Source organism: Pteropus medius, unplaced genomic scaffold, assembly GCF_902729225.1.
Source record: "Pteropus medius unplaced genomic scaffold, Ma_sr-lr_union100, whole genome shotgun sequence".
In the NCBI taxonomy this organism is placed as follows: Eukaryota; Metazoa; Chordata; class Mammalia; order Chiroptera; family Pteropodidae; genus Pteropus; species Pteropus medius.
Window position 1 is genome coordinate 3,857,093 of NW_024345861.1, and position 20,080 is coordinate 3,877,172.

Consider the following 20,080-nt stretch of genomic DNA (forward strand, 5'->3'; position numbering starts at 1 on the left):
GTGCGGGATGGGGAAATTGTCTTTGAGAAAAAAATTAACAAGAACACCACATCCATGCAATTAACATTCGTCACATATGGCACCATAACTTGGCTTTTACTACTTAAATTGAAAAAGCCGTTGAACTGTAAAATTAAAACAGCAACAAACAGTCAGAGAAGACAACACAAAGAGAACATTAAAAAAAATGGATGCATTAAATAGATGAAACCATAATTTACCGTCTTATTTAACTCCATGGAATATTGTAGATTTTAAACTTTAAAAAGTTACCTCAATATCCACAAGAAAGAAAATGACAACAAAATGCATCAGGGTAGGTGGAATACTATAACAACACGGATATTGTTATATTATTCCACCCACCTTAATGCTGAGCCTTTAGGGGTTGCCACACCATAGCCTTTGGAATCCAGATTTCCACCAACTTTCATCGTATCACACGGTTTTCTCTGCTCAATGTACTCATTCATGGTTGACTCCAGCAGGAAGGCAAACTTTCCCTTGGACTTCCTCACTCGGGCGACGCCATCTGCTGTTGTTTTGGTAAAGACAGATGGCTCTGCTGATTTCATGTAAGACCACATTTTCTCATAGACAGCAATTTTGGACCTCTGCAACAGAGATAAGAATTCTTAGAGATACCGCATATTAAAACTGAAAGAGGCCCCAGTGTAGAGGTTTTCAAACATTTTTTTATTGCAATCCATGGTAAGGAACACATGTTACACTGTATCCCAGTAGATAAAGGCATACATTGTAAACATAGTTCCAAATAGATTTCTCAAAACCATACTCATCCTCATTATGCGTCATAGTCTCTATACATTATTTTAAATATTTTTTAATTTTTCAATAATAATTAACATATTATATTATATTTCAGGTGTACAACATGGTGATTAGATATTTATATAGCTTTCAAAGTGATTACCTAGATAAATCTAATATATGTCTGAAACCACACATAGTTGTTACAACATTATTAACCATATTCTTTATGCTATACTTTATATCCTCATGACTATTTTGTTACTACCAATTTGTACTTCTTTTTTAATCATTATTATTTATTTTTATTTTTACTTTTTTATTAAGTTTATTAGGGTAACATTGGTTAATACAATTATATAATTGTACATTACAATTTGACATCTGTATATTCTATTGTGTGTTTACCATCCAAAGTCCAGTTTCCTTCAGCTATCATATATTTGATCCCCTTTACCCACTTCACCCTCCCCCTACTCCCTATATTTGACCTCCTTTAACTGTCTACCTACCCCCTCCTCCTTCACCACCTACCCTCTGGTAACCACTAGTCTATAGTCCATGTCTATGAGTCTGCTTGTTTGTCCTGTTCATTTGTTGCTTTTAGGTTTATATCCCACATATAAGTGGTATCATGTGATTTTCAATATTTTCTGTCTGGCTTATTTCGCTTAGCATGATTATCTCGAGGTCTATCCATGTTGTCGCAAATGGCAATATTTCATCTCTTCTTATGGCTGAGTAATATTCAATTGTATATATGTACCACTGTTTCTTTATCAAATCATCTATCCTAGGACACTTTGGTTGGTTCCTTGTCCTGGCCACTGTGAATAATGCTGCTATGAACATCAGTGTGCAAATATCTTTTCAGATATGGGTTTTCAAGTCTTTGGGGTAAATACCGAGTGGAGGGATTGCTGGATCATATGGTAGATCAATTCTTAGTTTTTTGAGGAACCTCCATACTGTTTTCCATAGTGGCTGTACCAATTTGCAGTCCTACCAGCAGTGTATGAGAGTTCCTTTTTCTATGCATCCTTTCGAACATTTGTTATTACTTATCATATTGATAACAGCTATTCTAACAGGTGTGAGGTGGTATCTCATTGTGGTTTTGATATGCATTTTCCTACAAGCTAATGATGTTGAGCATCTTTACAAATATTTGTTGGCCATTTGTATGTCCTCTAGGGAGAAGTGTCTGTTCAGGTCCTCTGCCCATGTTTCGATTGGATCATTTTTTGTTTGTTTGTTTTTGTTGAGTTGTATGAGTTCTTTGTATATTTTGTATATTAGGCCCTTATTGGAGGCGATGCTTGCAAATATATTTTCCCATTCGGATGGTTGTCTCTTTACCTTGTTGATGAGATCTTTGCTGAGCAGAAGCTTTTTAGTTTGATGTAGTCCCATTCATTTATTTTAGCTTTTACTTCCCTTGCTTTTGAGGTCAGATTTATAAAATCCTCTTTAAGTCGAAGTCCTTCAGTGTAGTTCCTATGTTTTCTTCTATGCACTTTATTGTTTCCGGGCTTACATTCAGGTCCTTATTCCATTTTGAGTTAATTTTGCTGTGTGGTGATAGACAACAGTCTAGTTTCATTCTTTTGCAGGTGGCTTTCCAGTTTCCCAGCACTATTTATTAAAGAGGCTTTCCTTTCTCCACTTTTTGGCTTTTTTGTCGAAAATTGTTTGCCCACATAAATATGGGTTTACTTCTGGACTCTTTTGATCCACATGTCTGTTTTGCTGCCAATACCATGCCATTTTGATTACTGTCACTTCGTAGTAAAATTTGAAGTCATGCAGAGTGATGCCTCCAGCCTTGTTCTTTTTTCTCAGAATAGCTTTGACAATTCAGAGTCTTTTGTGATTCCATACAAATCTGAATGTTTTTTGTTGTATTTCTTTAAAAAATACCAATGGGATTTTGATGGAGATTGCATGAAAACTGTATAATGCTTTAGGTAATATGGTCATTTTAACTATGTTGATTCTTTCAATCCAAGAACACAAAATATCTTTTCATTTCTTTGTATCTTCTTCAATTTCTTTTAATAGGGTCTTGTAGTTTTCATTATATTGTTCCTTATTCCTAGGTATTTTATTCTTTTTGTTGCAATTGCAAAAGGAATAATTTTTTCCACTTCTTTTTCTGATGCTTCATTATTAGAGTATAGGGCTGCTATTGATTTTTGAATGTTGATTTTGTATTCAGAGACTTTACTGTATTTGCTTATTGTTTCTAGTAGTGTTCTTGTGGAGTCTTTAGGGTTTTCTATATAGAGAATCATATCATCTGCAAATAGTGACAATTTTACTTCTTTGTTTCCTATTCGAATGCCTTTTATATCTTTCTCTTGCCTGATTGCACTCGCTAGGACCTCCAATGTTATATTGAATAACAGGGGTGATAGTGGACAGCCTTGTCTTGTTCCTGATTGTAGAAGGAAGGTTTTAGTTTTTCACCATTAAGTATAATGTTGGCTGATGGTTTGTCATATATGGCCTTTATTATGTTAAGGTACTTTCCTTCTATAACAATTTTGTTAAGGGTTTTGATCATAAATGGATGCTGTATCTTGTGGAAGGCTTTTTCTGCATCTATTGATATGATCATATGATTCTTATTTTTTAATTTGTTTATGTTATGTATCACATTAATCGATTTGCGTATGTAGAACCATCCCTGTGCCCCTGGGATGAAGCCCACTTGATTGTGGTGTGTAATCTTTTTAATATGTTGCTGTATTCGGTTCGCTAGTATCTTATTTAGGATTTTTACATCTGTGTTCGTGAGAGATATTGGTCTGTAGTTTTCTTTTTTGTGTAATCTTTATCAGGTTTGGGTAGCAGAGTAATATTGGTCTCATAAAATGAGTTGGGAAGTATTGTCTCCTCTTCAATTATTTGGAAGTGTTTGAGGAGAATAGGTATTAAATCTTTGAATGTTTGGTAGAATTCACTGGTGAAGCCATCTGGTCCTGGACTTTTACTTTTTGGCAGGTTGTTAATGATTCTTTCAATTTTCATACTGCTGATTGGTCTATTTAGATTTTCCATTTCTTCTTGATTCAGTCTTGGAAGGTTGTATTTTTGTAAGTACTTGTCCATTTCTTCTAGGTTATTAAATTTGGTGTTATATTCTTTTTCATAGTATTCTTGTATAATCCTTTGTATTTCTGTGGTGTCTGTTGTAATTTTCCCTCTTTCATCCCTAGTTCTGTTTATTTGTGTTATTTCTCTTTTTCTTTAGTCAGTCTAGCCAGGAGTTTGTCAATTTTATTAACCTTGTAAAGAACCAGCTCTTTGTTGTATTTATTTTTCTATTTCTTTGTTTGTTTTCAATTTCCTTTATTTCTGCTTTAATTTTGATGATTTCTTTCCTTCTGCTGACTTTAAGCTTCATTTGTTCTTCCTTTTCTAGTTTTTAAGATGAAGCGTTAGGTTGTTTATTTGGGCTCGTTCTTGCTTTTGCAGATAGACCTGTAATAATATGAACTTTTCTCCTATGACCACTTTTTTCATGTCCCAAAAGATTTGATATGTTGTACTATCATTATTATTCATTTCTATGTGTCTCTTGATCTCTCTTTTTATTTCTTCTCTAACTTAGTTATTCTTCAGTAGCACGTTTTTTAATCTCCATGTATTTGTGGTTCTTCCTGCTTTCTTTTTGAGTTGACCTCTAGTTTCAAAGCATTATGATCAGAGAATATGGTTGGTATGACTTCAACTCTTTTAGATTTGTTGAGGCTATGTCTGTGTCCCAGCATGTGGTCGATTCTTGAGAATGTTCCTTGTGCACTAGAGAAGAATGTATAAGCAGCTATTTTGGAATGGAAGGCTCTATAAATGTCAATTATGTCCATTTGGTCTAATGTTTCAATTAAGGATGTTATTTTCTATTGATTTTCTGTTTGGATGATCTGTCCATATCCGACAGTGGGGTGTTTAGGTCCTCTACTATGATAATATTTTGGTCTGTTTCTCCCTTTAGTTATGTTAGCAATTGCTTTATATATTTTGGGGATCCCCGATTTGGAGCATAGATATTAATAAGTGTTATGTCTTCTTGGTGCACGATTCCCTTTCTCATCATGAAGTGTCCCTCAGTATCTTTCTTTATCTTTTTTATTTCGAAGTCTATTTCATCTGATATTAGTACCACCACTCCTACTTTTCTCTGAATGCCATTTGCTTAAAATATCATTTTCCACCCTTTCATTTTGAGTCTATATTTGTGTTTGGAGCTAAGATGTATCTTCTGGAGGTTGCGTATAGTTGGGTTTTGTTTTTTGAACCATTCTGCAACTCTGTGCCTTTTTATTGGTGAGTTCAGTCCATTTACATTTAGGATGATTATTGAAATATGAGGTCTTCTTATAGCCATTTTATCTTTTGCTTTCTGGTAGCTCACTGTTTCCATTGCTTCCTTGTCCTTGTGTTTCTGTATTTTTTTTTTGGCTGGCTTTTGTGGGTTTTCCTTCTGTCCTTCTTGTTTCATGTTAGATATTTCAGTTCTGAATCTTTGTTGTATGGTTACCATTACGAATGTGGAAAGGATATATATATATATCTCCATTCCCCTTTGTGAATTTGGATATTTGAATCCTCCCTTTACCAGTCATTGTTATCTCAATTTGTCCCTATGTATGCTGAACATTCATTCCTCTCTTGCTATAGCAATTCTCTCATTATTATTTAAGCTTATAATGCCCTGTTCTCAGTAAGGGTTGCACTCCTCTGCTTCTATTTGCCTGTTAGTCACTTTACTCCTAATTATGCACTGTTTTTTGTCATTTTGTTTTAGGTGAACTTACCTTTTTCAGTATTTCCTATAGCGCAGGCCTCGTATTGGAGAATTCCCTCAATCTTTATATATCTGGAAAGATCTTAATTTCTCCTTCATATCTAAAGGAGAGCTTAGCTGGATACATTATTCTAGGCTGGTAGTTCCTTTCACATAATAGTTTAAATATTTGATCCCATTCCTTTCTGGTTTGTAATGTTTGCTCTGAGAATTCCGACGATTATCTAATGGGCTTTCCTTTATAAGTTACCATTTTCTTCTCCTGGGTTGCCCTGAGAATTCTGTCTTTGTCATTGATATTTGATAATTTTAATACGATATATCTTGGTGAAGGTCTTTTTGGGTTGATATAATTGTGTGTTCTGTTGACTTCTTGAATTCCGAGCTCTAGATCATTCCTTTGATTTGGGTAATTATTTTCAACTATTTGTCTAAAAATGATTTCTATTCCCTGCTCCTTTTCCTAGCCTTTGATAATGCCCATTATTCTTATGTTTCCTCTCCTGATGGTATCAGCTAGTTCTTGAATTTCTCTTTCATTCTTTTTCATTTTTCAGTTTCTCTCTTCTTCCTTCTGATTTATTTCTAGATTTCTGTCTTTGATATCACTGATCCTTTCCTCCATTTGGTCAACTCTATTTCCCAAGCTTGCTATTTCTTTTTTCAACTCCTGCAATGTGTTTTTTATCTTCAGAAGTTCTATTTGGTTCCTTTTGAGGATTTCAATCTTCTTGCTCTGCTCATCTGGTTGTTTTTTCAATTCCTGAAATTGTTGATGGGAATGGTTTTGGATCTCATTGAGCTTTTTCAGAAGTACTATTCTGAATTCTTTGTCATTTAAGTTGCATATTTCTATGTCTGTAAGCTTATTTTCCAGAGATTTTCCTCTTTCTTTCTGAAATGCCTTGTCACCTCTGTTGTTCATGGTGTTTAATGGACTATTTCTCCACCTAGGCATTAATGGAAATGTATTCTGCTTTTTTTTCAGAAAGAAGATTTATTATATAAAGGTCTCTCCTTAGTCTGTTGCAAAAAAGGTGCTTTTCTTTTAGTTTCCAGTAGTTAGCATCTAAGACTCTTGGATCGCTGCTTTATATAAAGCCTTAATAATGCCTTTATATAATGCCTGTATTTTCTTGTAGGTTTTTACTCACACTCGCTGCTCCCAGTTTTAGTCACTGTCAGTGTTAACAAAAATTTCAGTAGCTTTTGCTCAGATTCCCCTGGTGCTCCATGGTGATAGGTCTTGGAGGATATGGGGGGAGGGACCCTCTGGATTGGGAGTTGGGGGCCGAGCTCTGTCTTGGTTTTGCAATTGTGGCCAGTAAAAATCAACTGCAAGGAGCTCACAGCTTTCCTAGGCAGGCCTGTTCAGGGAACTTGCCACTCCTTCTCCCCTCCCCCTCCTCCTTTCTGTAGCTCCGGTGGCTGCGAGAGGCAGCTTCTTTATTTTTGCCAGTCCATCACCTGACACCTGGGATTCTTACCTGTGGTAGCTCTTATGTGCAGATCCCATGCTCAGACGTGCTGGTATGCAGTTTGGGTGTTTGTTTTGTTGTTGTTAAGTTTTAGACGTTCACCTTATTGTTATTTCAAAGAGAGATATCTGGGGACATCCCTCACTCCACCATGTTTCCATAGATCTCCCCAATTTGTACTTCTTAATCCCTTCCCCTATTTGACCCATGCTCCCAACCCCTTCCTATCTGACAATCCTCTAAATGTTCTCTGTATCTATGAGTTTGTTTCTATTGTGTGTTTTTTGTTTATTTTGTTCTTTAGATTCCATATGTAAGTGAAATCATATATCATTTGTCTTTCTCTGTATGACTTACTCTACTTAGCACAATACCCTCTAGGTCCATCAATGTTACTTTAGATTGCAAGATTTCATTCTTTTTTATGGCTTAGTAATCTTCCATTGTATGAATATACTACATCTTATTTATCTATTCATCTAATGATGGACACACAGGTTGACTCCATATCTTGGCTATTGTACATAATGCTTCAGTGAACATGTGAATGCACATGTTCCTTCAAAGTAGTTCTTTTTGTTTCTTTGGATAAATATCCAGAAGTAGGATTACTCAGTCCTTCTTTGTCTCTTTATATCCTTTGTTATAAAGTCTGTTTTGTGTGGTATAAGTATTGCTATTCTAGCTTTTTTTTGTTTGTTTCCATTTTCATGAAATATCTTTTTCCATCCCTTTACTTTCAGTCTTAGCTTGTCTTTTAATGTGAAGTAGGTCTCTTGTAGGCAGCAAATGTAAGGGTCTTGTATTCTCATCCATTCAGCCACCCTATCTTTTGATTGGAGTATTTAATCCATTTACATTTAAGGTAATTGTTAATAGATATTGTAGTTACTTTATTATTCATATTTTTTATTTATTTTTAATTTTTTAGTTTTCCTTCTTTTTCTTAAAGAAATCCCTCTAACACTTCTTCTAATGCTGGCTTGGTGATTATGAACTCTTTAGCTTTTTCTTGTCTGGGAAGCTCTTTATCTGTCCTTTGATTCTAAATGGTAGCTTTATTGGATAGAGTAATCTTGACCGTAGGTTCCTGCTTTTCATTACTTTTAATATTTTGTGACAATTTCTTCTAACCTGAAAGATTCTGCTGAGAAATCAGTTGACAGTCTTATGGGTGCTCCCTTGTAGGTAACTAACTGCTTTTCTCTTGCTGCTTTTAAATTTCTCTCTTTTTCATTAACCTTTGACATTTTAATTATAATGTGTCTTGGTGTGGGCCTCTCTGGGTTCATCTTGTCTGGGACTCTTTGTGCTTCCTGGGGTTGTATGTCTATTTACCTCACCAGGTTAGAAAAGTTTTCCATCATTATTTCTTCAAATATTTCTTCAACTATTTCTTCAAATATTTCTTCAAATCCCTTTCTCTTGCTCTTCTCCTTCTGGTATCCCTGTGATGCAAATTTGGTATGCTTGATGTTGTTCCAGAGGCCCCTTAAACTAGCCTCATTTTGTTGGATTCTTTTTTGTTGATAATCTGCTTGGGTGTTTTCTGCTACCTTATCTTCTAAATCACTGATTCTATCCTCTGCTTTATCTAATCTAGTGTCATTTATACAGTATTCTTCATTTCAGTTATTGTATTCTTCATTTCTGACTGGCTATTTTATGTTTTATACCTCAATTTTTATGTTTTCTATCTCTTTGTTAAAGTTCTCACTGAGTTCATCTACTCTTCCCCTCAATTCATTGAACATCCTTATAACCAGTGCTTTGAACTCTGCATCTGGTAGATTGATTGTTTTCATTTTGTTTAGTTCTTTTTCTGGAACTTTGTTCTATTCTTTCATTTGGGACTTGTTTCTTTTGGCTGCCTCCTTGTGTTTTTTCTATGTATTAGGCAGTGCTCCTAAGTCTCCTGGTCTTAGTAGAGTGGCCTTATGTAATAGATGCCTTGTGGGGCGCAGTTGCACAGTCACCCTGGTCACCTGAGCAAGGTGCTGCAGATGTGTTCCTTGTATGTGTTGTGCGTGCCTTCCTGTTGTAGTTGAGCCTTAGTTGCTGTCTGCATGTTAATGAGAGAGATTGACCTTTGAGCTGATTGGTTGTGAAGACTGGCCAGGGACTGAAGTGTAGAAGCTGTTGTGCAGGGGCTAAACCTACAGAGCAGGATTCCTTTTAGCAGGGCTCTGGTGCCTGCCCTGTTTTCCCTTTGTGTCATCTTTGGATGCAGCCCTGGGCAGTGCTCTGACTCAGTTTGAAACCAGCCACTGTGCACACTGGTCCTTGGAGCCTACTGGAAGAGACCCCACCTTAAATCAAGTTCATCAGAAACCTATGCCCTTCCCAGGGCTACCTGGAAAGAGTCACCAAGCAATCCACAGATGGCTGTCAACTTGCTGGGCTTGGAGGTGCCTTGAGAGACCAAGCCTGACCGCCACTAGTGCTGGGCTTTGGGCTGCTCAGAAAGTGGTATGGGGCACTATGAGGCCAGATATTGATTGTTTGGGGTTTGTGAACCTTTGAGAGATTTTAGGAAAGTTCACAACATGAGCCAAGACAGGTCATTAATATGGAAAAGCCACTGGAGGCAGTTGGGTGGGCTTACGAGTTGGGTGGAGCCAGGTTTAGGGACCCTCCAGGGTAGGGCAACCAATGTAAGCCAAGTTAATGGAGACTCAGATATGGTGGTTGCCTGCATCTGCATGTTGGGGAGGGGAAGGGCTCAATAAAGGTACAATGGCTTCTGCCAGCACTTCTGTCTGGGAGAAAGATGCCCTTCCAGTCCTTGCCCTGAAGTCAGACAATTCTGTGTTTCTCCACATGTTCCTGACAACTTTCAAGCTGCTTCCCCAATGCTTGATCCCAGAGTGAGTGAGTTTGTCAATGAGTAAGTCCATGCACTGGCCATTAAGAGGAACAACCAATACTCCAGCAGCCCTCCGTCTCACTCAGGCACAATCTCCACTGCTTTTCACAACCAGAAGTTATGGGGACTTCTCTTCCCAGCACTGGAACCCTGGATTGGGGAGCCTGGTGTGAGACTGGGACCCTTTTCTCCTACTGAGGGACTTTCACAGCTGAGATATCCCTCCTGATTCTTAACCAATACATGTGGGTGTGGGACCATCCTGTTCCACATCTCTGCCCCTCTTCCCAATCTCAAGGTGGCCTCTTCTGTGTATTTCCAGTTGTAGTACTTTTGTTCAGCTAGACTTTAGGGAACTTACATTGATGACTGTTCTCTAGTTGTAATTTTGATGTGGTTGTGAGAGGAGGCAAGCACACTACCTCTCTGATATTTTCTATTCTATTCTAATTCACAAATGCTGATCAGGAATTCTGGTCAAGATGGTGGAGTAAGTGGATGCTGTGCTTGTTCCCTACATTGACCGTATTAAAATTTCATCCAAAATATAGAACAATCAACCTGGGGAACCATCCAAAGACTAGGTGAATAAAAGTCATATAACTAAGGATATAGAGAAAAAACCATGATAAGTCTGGTAGGAGGAGCAGAGAAGTAAAAGGAGCTGGTCCCACACCCATGTGTGATGGTCAAGAATTGGGAGGGATATCTCACTACAGAGATCCCTACTGAGAAGCGAGGGGCTCCAGACACACACCAGCCTCCCTATGTTGGAGCACCAGTAACGGGAAGAGCAGCCCTCACAACACATGGCTGTGCAAATTAGCTGGGATTGAATCCTTCTGGGAGAGACAGAAGGTGCCTGGAAAACAGAGGTATCTTCTTAAAGGGCCCACACACAGACTCTTTCACTCCCAGGCACTCACTCTGGGCTCTGGCAGAGGGACAGTGGCTGGGGAGATGCCAGAGACATACAGGGAAAGTCTGAACTATGTGGCTTTAGGGCAGTGGCTGGAGGGAAATTAACCCTTGTACCTGTGTTGAGCCCTTCCCGCACACGGCCAAATGTGAACTCTCATTGGCTTGGTGAACTGCGATCACTCCACTCTGGTGACTCTCAGGACAACACCCCACTCAACTTGTGTATCACCAGAGGCTTTTTAATAGCTGGCAGGCAACTGCAACCATTGTTGGCCTGTGCTGTAGTTTTTCTTGGGCAATTCTCTGGGGTCTGTGGAGGCCCAGGAAGGTGGCGGCTGGCTTCGGTGTGCTGTGAGCCTTTTGTAGAATGGCTCCAGGCTTGGCATTGGCACCAAATCTGAATATGCATTAAGCTGTTATATACCACTCATCCTATGCTGGCGACTCCCCGAACCTTGCCCCACCCAATGCCCATATCACCTACAGCACACAAGGCTCTTTCAATGTCTGAGACTTATGGACAGCTGGCAGATGGTGGTAGGCCTATGGGTTCCCTCAGCCTTTTGCTGAGCTTCCTAAAGCCCAGTACTGGTGAGGGCTGGCCTCGGTTTGCAGTGTGGCCTTTCCAATATAACTCATGGTCCAGCACAGACAGCGACCAACTGTGGATCATTTCGTAGGTCTTACCAGGTAGTTCTAGAAGAGTCATCAGCAGTGGCTGACCTTGGCCTGCACTGGAGCTCCTTTCAAGAGGCCTTAGAACTAGCACACCCAGCAGCATGCTTCGAACCATAGCAGAACACCACCCAATTAGCTCTATAAACAGCACCCCCAAAGGGTTGTCTTGGTAGGTACCAGAGTCTGTTGGGGGCACATCCTGCTCTATGGGTCAGTCCCCACACAGCCACTTGTATGCTGTGGTCATGACCAATCCTCACAACCACTCAGCTTGAGAGTCAGTCCACTTACTGATGTGCCAACAGTAATCGAGGCTCAACTAGGAGGACACACACAACCTAAATGAGGGACACCTCTGAAGTACATGGCACAGATGAGAAGGGAGACTGTGCCAATGGGCCACACAGGGTACCTACTACATAAGGCAAATCTGCCAAGACTGGGAGATGTAGCAGATCTACCTAACACAAAGAACACAAACAGAGAGAAGCAGCCAAAATGAGAAAACAAAGAAACATGCCCCATGTGAAAGAACAGAACAAAGCTCCAGAAAAAGAACTAAATGAAATGGGGGCAAGCAATCTACAGAAGCAAAGTTAAAAAACAAAACAAAACAAAACAAAACAAAACAAAACAAAACAAACCCTTATTATAAGGATGTTCAAGGAACTTAGTAAGGACTTCAACAAAGAGATAGCAAGACAGAAACCATAAAAGAGATAAAAACCATAAAAACACAGTCAGAAACGAAGAATATAATAACTGGAATGAAGAATACACTAGAAAGAATCAATAGCAGATTAGATGAAGCAGAGAATCAAATAAATGATTTAAAAGGCAAGGTAGAATAAAGCACCCAATCAGAACAATAAAAAGAAAAAAGAATTTAAAAAATGAGGATAGTTTAAGAGACCTTTGGGACAACATCAGATGTACCAACATTCACATCATAGAGGTACCAGAAAGAGAAGAGAGAGCAAGGAATTAAAAACCTATTTGAAAAAAATAATGATGGAAAATTTTCCTACCCTGATGAAGGAAATAGACATACAAGTCCAGGAAGTGTAGTCTCAAACAGTATGAAGCCAAAGAGGCCCAAAGACAGACACGATGTAATTAAAATGTCAAAGGTTAAAGACAAAAAGTGAATCTTAAAAGCAGCAAGAGAAAGGTAGTTAGTTACCTATAAGGGAGCACCCATAATACTGTCAGTTGATTTCTCAGCAGAAACTTTGAAGGCCAGGTGTGATTGACATGAAATATTCAAAGTAATGAAAAGCAAGGACCTACAACCAAGACTACTTTACCCAGTAAGTCTATCATTTAAGATTGAAGGAGATATAAAGAGCTTCCCAGACAAGAAAAAGCTAAGGAGTTCATCACCACCAAACCAGTATTACAAAAAAATGTTAAAGGGACTCTATAAAAAGAAGGGAGAAATAAAAACAAACAAACAAAAAAGGAAATAAATATAAATAATAAAATGGCAATAACTACATACCTATCAAAAATGTAAATGGTTTACATGTTTCAATCAGAAGACAGAGTAGAGGGGGGAAAATGGCATAGGTGATAGAGGCTCTGTTCATCTCTCTGGTGACCAAATCAAAGTTGTGACAGGAACAAGGAGCAAACAGCAAGAAAAAAATCATCTGGGATCTAGATAAACAAGTCATACAACTAGGGAGAAATCTAAGAAATCACTCTGCAATGGTAAAAGGTAGGACAGGGCAAGGATGCGAGGCTGGCTGGTCCTGAGCAGCTGAGTGAGATGGAGGCGGTGGCAGCGGCAGCCAGCAGCTGCAGACACCTCTTAAAGGGGCCATGTCTGTGACCAGACTTTCACAATGTTGGACTTGCTTGCTCTGAGCACCAGCACCCAGTCAGCTGCTTGGGGTGGGGTGGGGGGCACTAGGGACTTACAGGGGGCCACTGAGTTGTCAGAGTGAAGGCTGGAGGCCAGGCTTCCTACTGGGCAGAAGTGCCGGTGGTATCCATTGTTCCTCTCTTCAGCCCTCCCTCCTCCCACTGTGTGGACACAGCACCACCATAGCTGAGACTGGATAACTGAGGTTACTCCACCCAGAGGATTCTCTGAAATTTTGCCTCCACCAACTCATAGCCCTATCCAGCCACATTCAATTGTGTCTTTGGTGAGTCTTGTGCAACTTGTTGAGCAAGCCCCAAGACCCACACTGGTGGCAGCTGACCTTGGTTTCTGGCATGGTTTCTTGAGGCAACTATAAGTACAGCACCTGTAGATTGCTTGCTGAATCTTAACAGGTGGTTCTATAGGAACACAGGCTGGAGCTAAAACTTGCCTGTTGCTGAACTCCTCTCAGGACTGTGCCTCTGTACACCTACTACACAAAGCCATGCTAATAAGACCAGGAGACTTAGGAGCTTTGCTTAGTATATAGAAACAGACACAGGCATTCAAATGGGAAGACAAAGAAGCAGAAACCATATGAGAGAACAGAATAGAGATTGAGGAATAATGGAGTCAAGCAATCTAACAGATGCAGAGTTCAAAACGCTGGTTGTAAAGATGCTCAATGAACTTATGGAAAGTGTAGATGAATTCAGTGAGAACTTTAACAAAGAGGAAAAAAGCATAAAATTGGAAATAGGAATTATAAAAGGGCATCAGTCAGAAATGAACACATTATATGAGATGAGAAGTATATTAAACGGAATAAACAGAGCGAATAGAGAAGAGGATTAAATGACCTATACGGAGGACGGGAAAGCCAAGAACACTCAATCAGAATGACAAGAAAAAAGAAGCCAAGACTACAATAATAATTTAAGGATCTTATGGGACACCATTAAATATGAAAACTACTGCGTCATAGAGGTACCTGACATTGAACAGCTATTTGAAGAAATAATGATGGAAAACTTCCCTAACCTGGTGAAGGAAATAGCCATACAACCCCAGGAAGCTCAGAGAGTCCCAAGAAAGAGAAACCCAAAGAGGCCCACACCAAGACCCATCATAATTAAAATGCCAAAAGTTAAACACAAAGAGAGAATCATAAAAGCAGCAAGAGAAAAGCAGGGAGCACCATAAGCACCCATAAGTCTGGCAGCTGACTTCTCAAAAGAAACTACGCAGGACAAAGGGCTTGGCACAAAATATTCAACATGATGAAAACCCAAGATCTACAACCAAGAATACTTTATCCAGCAAAACTATCATTTAGAGTCGAGGGACAGATAAAGAGCTTCCCAGACAAAATTAAACTAAAGGAATTTATCAACATCAAGCCAATATTACAGGAAATGTTGAAGAGACTTATTTAAGAAGAAAAAACATGTATAAAAATCATGAATAAAAAATAGTAATAGGGTGGCTCCATAGTGTAGTGGTTAGTGCATCTGCTTTACATGCAGGAGGTCCTGGTTTCACACCCTGGGTTGAGCCACAGACCATGCCCCAGGTGCACCTGGCTTTGGGTGCACCTGGCCCCGGGTGCATGCCGTGGGCTTGTAGGGGGAGACGTCTCACCTTCAGAGATCCAGTCCTGAGTGGAAGGCAACATCCTCTAGGTTGAGGTGGGGGTCGGGGAATTAAAGAGGGGAAAAAGTTCCAAAAACATTGTTTAAAAAATGGTAATAACTAAATATCTATCAATAAGTACCTCAAATAGAAAAGAATTAAGTGCTCCAACCAAAGGATAGGGTGGCTGATTGGATAAGAAAACAAGACTCCTACATATGCTGTCTATGAGTGACTCACTTCAGATTAAAACACACACACAGAATAAAAAGAAAAAGTTGGAAAAAGATATTACCTTTATGTCCCTAGAGGGTATTGTGCTAAATGAAGTAAGTTAGATAAAGACAAATATCGCATGATCTCATGTACATGAGGAATCTAAGAAACAAAATAAACAACAGTAATGACAAAAACAGAAACAAAGTCATAAATGCATATAATATTTTGAGGGCAACCAGACGGGAGGGGGGTTGTGGGGTACGGTGAAAAAGAGCAAAGGAATTAAGAAATAAAAATTGATAGTTACAAAATAGACATAGAGATATAAAATATAGCATAAGGAAAATAGTCAACAATGTTGTAATAAATACATAAGGGGGAAGAGGTGTACTAGATTTAGTTGGATGATCACTTGAGCTCTAATCACTACACTGTACAACTGAAACTAATATATTATTGTATGCCAACTATAATTGAAAAAAACTATTTGAATCAAACAATGTAAATATGAGCAAACAATTGTCTATTATATTTCAATAAAGCTGGGAATAAATTTAAAAAATTTAAAAATATGAAGAATAAAAATCAGACTTTCACTTCAAAAGATGCAAAAAATCAATTGACAAAATCTAGAATCCATTTATGATAAACATTGTCAGCAAGGTGGGAATAAAGGGAACATATCTCAACATAATAAAGACCATCTATGACAAACCCACAACTAACATATTCAATGGTGAAAAGTTAAAAGCATTTCCTTACAACCAGGAAAAAACAAGGTTATCTACTTTCACCACTTTTTCAACATAGTATTGGAAGTCCTAGCCACAGCAATCAGACTAAAAAAAGAAAGGCATTCAAATTAGAAAGGAAGAAGTAAAACTCATTATTTGCTAATGATATGGTACTATATATAGAGAACCCTAATGATTTCACCAAAAAATTATCAGACATAATAAATGAATTTAGTTAAGTGGCAAGATACACAATTAAAACTCAGAGATCAGTTGCATTTTTATACACCAACAACAAACTGCCAGAAAAAAATTAAGATAACAGTCCCTTTTATAATTGCATGAAAAAATAATAAAATACCTAGGAATCAGTTTAACCAAAGAGGTTAAAGTCTTGTACTCAGAATATTATTAGCCACTGAGGAAAGAAATTGAAGAAGATACAAATAAATGGAAGCAGATATTGTGCTCACGGATAGGAAGAATTAACATCGTTAAATTGTCCATACTGCCCAAAGCAATCTATATGAGAATCATTGCAAACCTGTCAAAATACCAATGGCATTTTTCACAGAACTAGAACAGATAGTCTTAAAATTTATATGGAGCCACAAAAGACCCAGAATAGCCGCAGCAATCTTGGGAAAGAAAAACAAAATTGGAGGTATAACACTGCCTGATATCAAACCATACCACAAGGTTATAGCGATCAAAACAGCATGGTACTGGCATAAAAACAGACACATATATCAAAGGAATAGGATAGAGAGCCCCCAAATAAACTTATGCCTATATGGTCAATTAATCTATGATAAAGGGGGCAACAATATACAATGGGGTAAAGATAGTCTATTCAATAAATAGTGTTGGGAAAACTGGACAGATACATGCAAAAAAAATGAAACTGAACCACTATATACAAGAATAAACTCAAAATCAATTCAAGACTTAAAATGTAAGACCCTATACCATAAGAATCCTAGAAGAAAACATAGACAGTAATCTCTTTAACGCTGCTCTTAGTAACATTATTTTCTGATATGTCACCTCGGGGAAGAAAAACAAAATAAAAAAATAAAAAATGAGACATCAAACTAAAAAGTTTTTGTACAGCAAAGGAAACCATGAACAAAATGGAAAGATAATCTACTGAATAAGAGAAGATATTTGAGAATGATACCTATGATAAAGAGTTAGTATTCAAAATTTATAAAGAACTCTTGCAACTTAACACCAAAAAACCCTAACAATTCAATTAAAAAATGGACAGAGGACCTTAATAGACCTTTCTCCAAAGAGGATATACATATGGCCCATAGCCATATGAAAAGATGCTCAACATCACTAATCATCAGGGAAATGCATATTAAAACCACAATGAGATATCACCTCACACCTGTCAGAATGGCTATTATCAATAAATCAAAAAACGAGTGTTGGCTAAGATGTGAAGAAACGGGAAACTTTGTGCGCTGTTGGTGGGATTGCAAATTGGTGCAGCCACTATGGCAAACAGTATAGAGTTTTTTCAAAAAATTAGAAATAGAACTACTTTATGACGCAGCAATTCCACTTCTGGATATTTATCCAAAAGAACCCAAAACAGTAATTTGAAAGAATACATGCATCCTTATGTTCATTGGAGCATTATTTACAATAGCCAAGATATAGAAGCAACTTAACTGCCCATCAGCAGACCAATGGATAAAGAAGGTATGGTAGATACAGTGGAATATTACTCGGCCATAAAAAATAAAATCTTACCATTTGTGACAACATGGATAGACCTGGAAGGTATTATGCTAAATTAAATGAGTCAGACAAAGACAAATACTATATGATTTCACTTGTATGTGGAATCTAAAGGACAAAATCAACAAACGAAACAGAAACAAACTCATAGATTCAGGGAACAAGTTGATGGTTGCCTGATGGGAGAGGAGTTTGGGGGTGGGGTTAAAGAGGTGAAGGAATTAAGAAGTACAAATTGGCAGTATGAAATAGTCATAGGGATGTAAAGTACAGCATAGGGAATATAATTGATAACATGGTAATAACTGTATATGGTGCCAGGTGGGTACTAGACTAACTAGTCAGGAGGAGCACTTCACAAATTATATAAATGCCTACTGGAGGTGTGAAGAACAGAGTGAATAGAACCCCTCCCTCAACTCAGGTTGAGGCCCAACCAAAACTGTTATTTCTTTCTACCAAGTCAGGTTTCCCTCATCTTTACTCTTCTGAATTTTGAATTTAATTAAATTCCATTAAATTTCCTTTCAATTTCGGTGGTCTTTAGAACATGTACTAAATGCCTGTAGCTCTATGTTAGATATTCAGGAGACTATAAAGGAAGCATGGTCTCAATGACTTCTTTAATTTCAATTGAGTTGGAAGCTAGGTTGAGGAGTGAAATCTCTAGAGAAAAATTCTAAATTAATTTTTGACCAGAAGTGAGATAGCATATTAAAAACTATAAATATATGCCATGTTTTTAGTGTACTTTTATGGGGTTTCCTGGCCCCTGTCTCAGCTTTTTTCATTGTTTATTTACTATTCTCTGGACTTTGGCCAGCTGCATTGCATCTTTTTTGAGGCCTTCTTGGATCTGCTCAAATAATTCCAGAGGGCTGGAACTCACAGACCTGTCACCATGGAAACTACACATTGTGTTTATGGCAATTAGACCCTCACTGAGCCACTGAAACTGTTCGCTGAGACAGAAACTTAAAGAACAGAAATAAAAACCAATATGACTGAAGCCAAATGAGCAAAAGGGAGTATGGTAGGAAGTGAGATTAGGAGAATAATCAGAGGCCAAATCTTGTAAGACCCTGTACATTATGGTAAACAGTTTGGATTTATTCTACATATGATAGGAAACTATTGGCGGATTCTGAGGCAGGGTGTGAAAAGATACGAATTAAAATTTTAAAGCATTATTCCAGCTTGTGTGTGGAGAACAGATTAAAGTGGTCCAGAATGGAAGTAAGGAGATTGGTTAGGCTACTCTTCTAATACTCCAGGGGAGAGATGGTTGTGGCATGAACTAGGCTGGGATAAATGGAGGTGGAAAGAGAGGTTGAATTCAAGATATATCTTTTAGGGAAAAAGTTAATGAGTCTTGCTGATGGTCATCTCCACCTGATGGTCCTAGAGACACTTTCGGATTAAATATTTCTAAATCAAATTTATTATTTATCTTGTAAAGCCTGGATCTCCTAAATTCTATTAGTAAAGCACATAACATCTAAGCTAGAAAGTTTGATTTTTATTCTTTTCTCAGCCTCTTGTTATGCCATGTTTATTCTAACATAGAAATGCTATAGGATTTGTCCTTTGGTCTTCTTTCTATTCTCATTACTATTGCCCTGGGGCAGGCCTTAATTAGTTTTTGGTCTTAATTACATTGCTTCCTAACTTATTTACTGGTTTCATCTTTCCAATTTATCTTTCAGTGAGCCTTCCAAAGTATAAATCTGATTAAGTTATTTCATTGTTTAAAATTCTCTGATAGTTCCCTAATACCTACAGGACAAAATTCAACTTCTTGTGTATGATTTTCAAGAGTTTTTAGGATCTTGGCTGCACTTGCCTATGATCTGGTCATACTGGACTACTCACCGTTCACTGAAATGTGCTACATACTTTCACATCTTATGCCTTTGTTTATGCTTTTGCTTCTGCTTGAAGTATCCCTATTCATCCTACAAGATCCAGAGCAAATATCATGTCTTCCTGACTCTCTTCTGCCACAACATATGTGTTTTCTTGCTCTCTTCCCAAAGCACTTTGTTCCTACCTTTGCTATAGAGCTCACTATATTGCATTAAGGTTGGTTGGTTATAAGTCTGTCTTCCTCCTGTTACCGGGTGTTCTTCAGGACAAAGTCCATGCCTGATTCATTTTCGTAGCCCTCTTGGCAGCCAGCACAATGTCTGATACATGGTAGGCACTCAAGACATATTTGCTGATCAGGGTGACAACTAAATTAATGGCCAAAGATATCAGAAGGTTGGTAAAAAATGGCTAGCAGCACTAGGTTTATAGCATTGTAGAACTCTAGAGCTGAAGTTACCCTATATATCATTAAGTCCA

At 38.0% G+C, this 20,080-nt stretch overlaps 1 protein-coding gene across 2 annotated transcripts in view; it reads right to left on the reverse strand.

The window, feature by feature from the left end:
• Window positions 1-20,080, reverse strand: part of GRIA3 (glutamate ionotropic receptor AMPA type subunit 3) — a 124,991-nt gene that overhangs the window by 22,887 nt on the left and 82,024 nt on the right. For both annotated transcript variants that reach the window (XM_039874711.1, XM_039874712.1), the window contains exon 9: window positions 367-614. In XM_039874711.1, coding sequence (XP_039730645.1) covers window positions 367-614 — 248 coding nt within the window. The remainder of the gene's footprint in view (window positions 1-366; window positions 615-20,080) is intronic.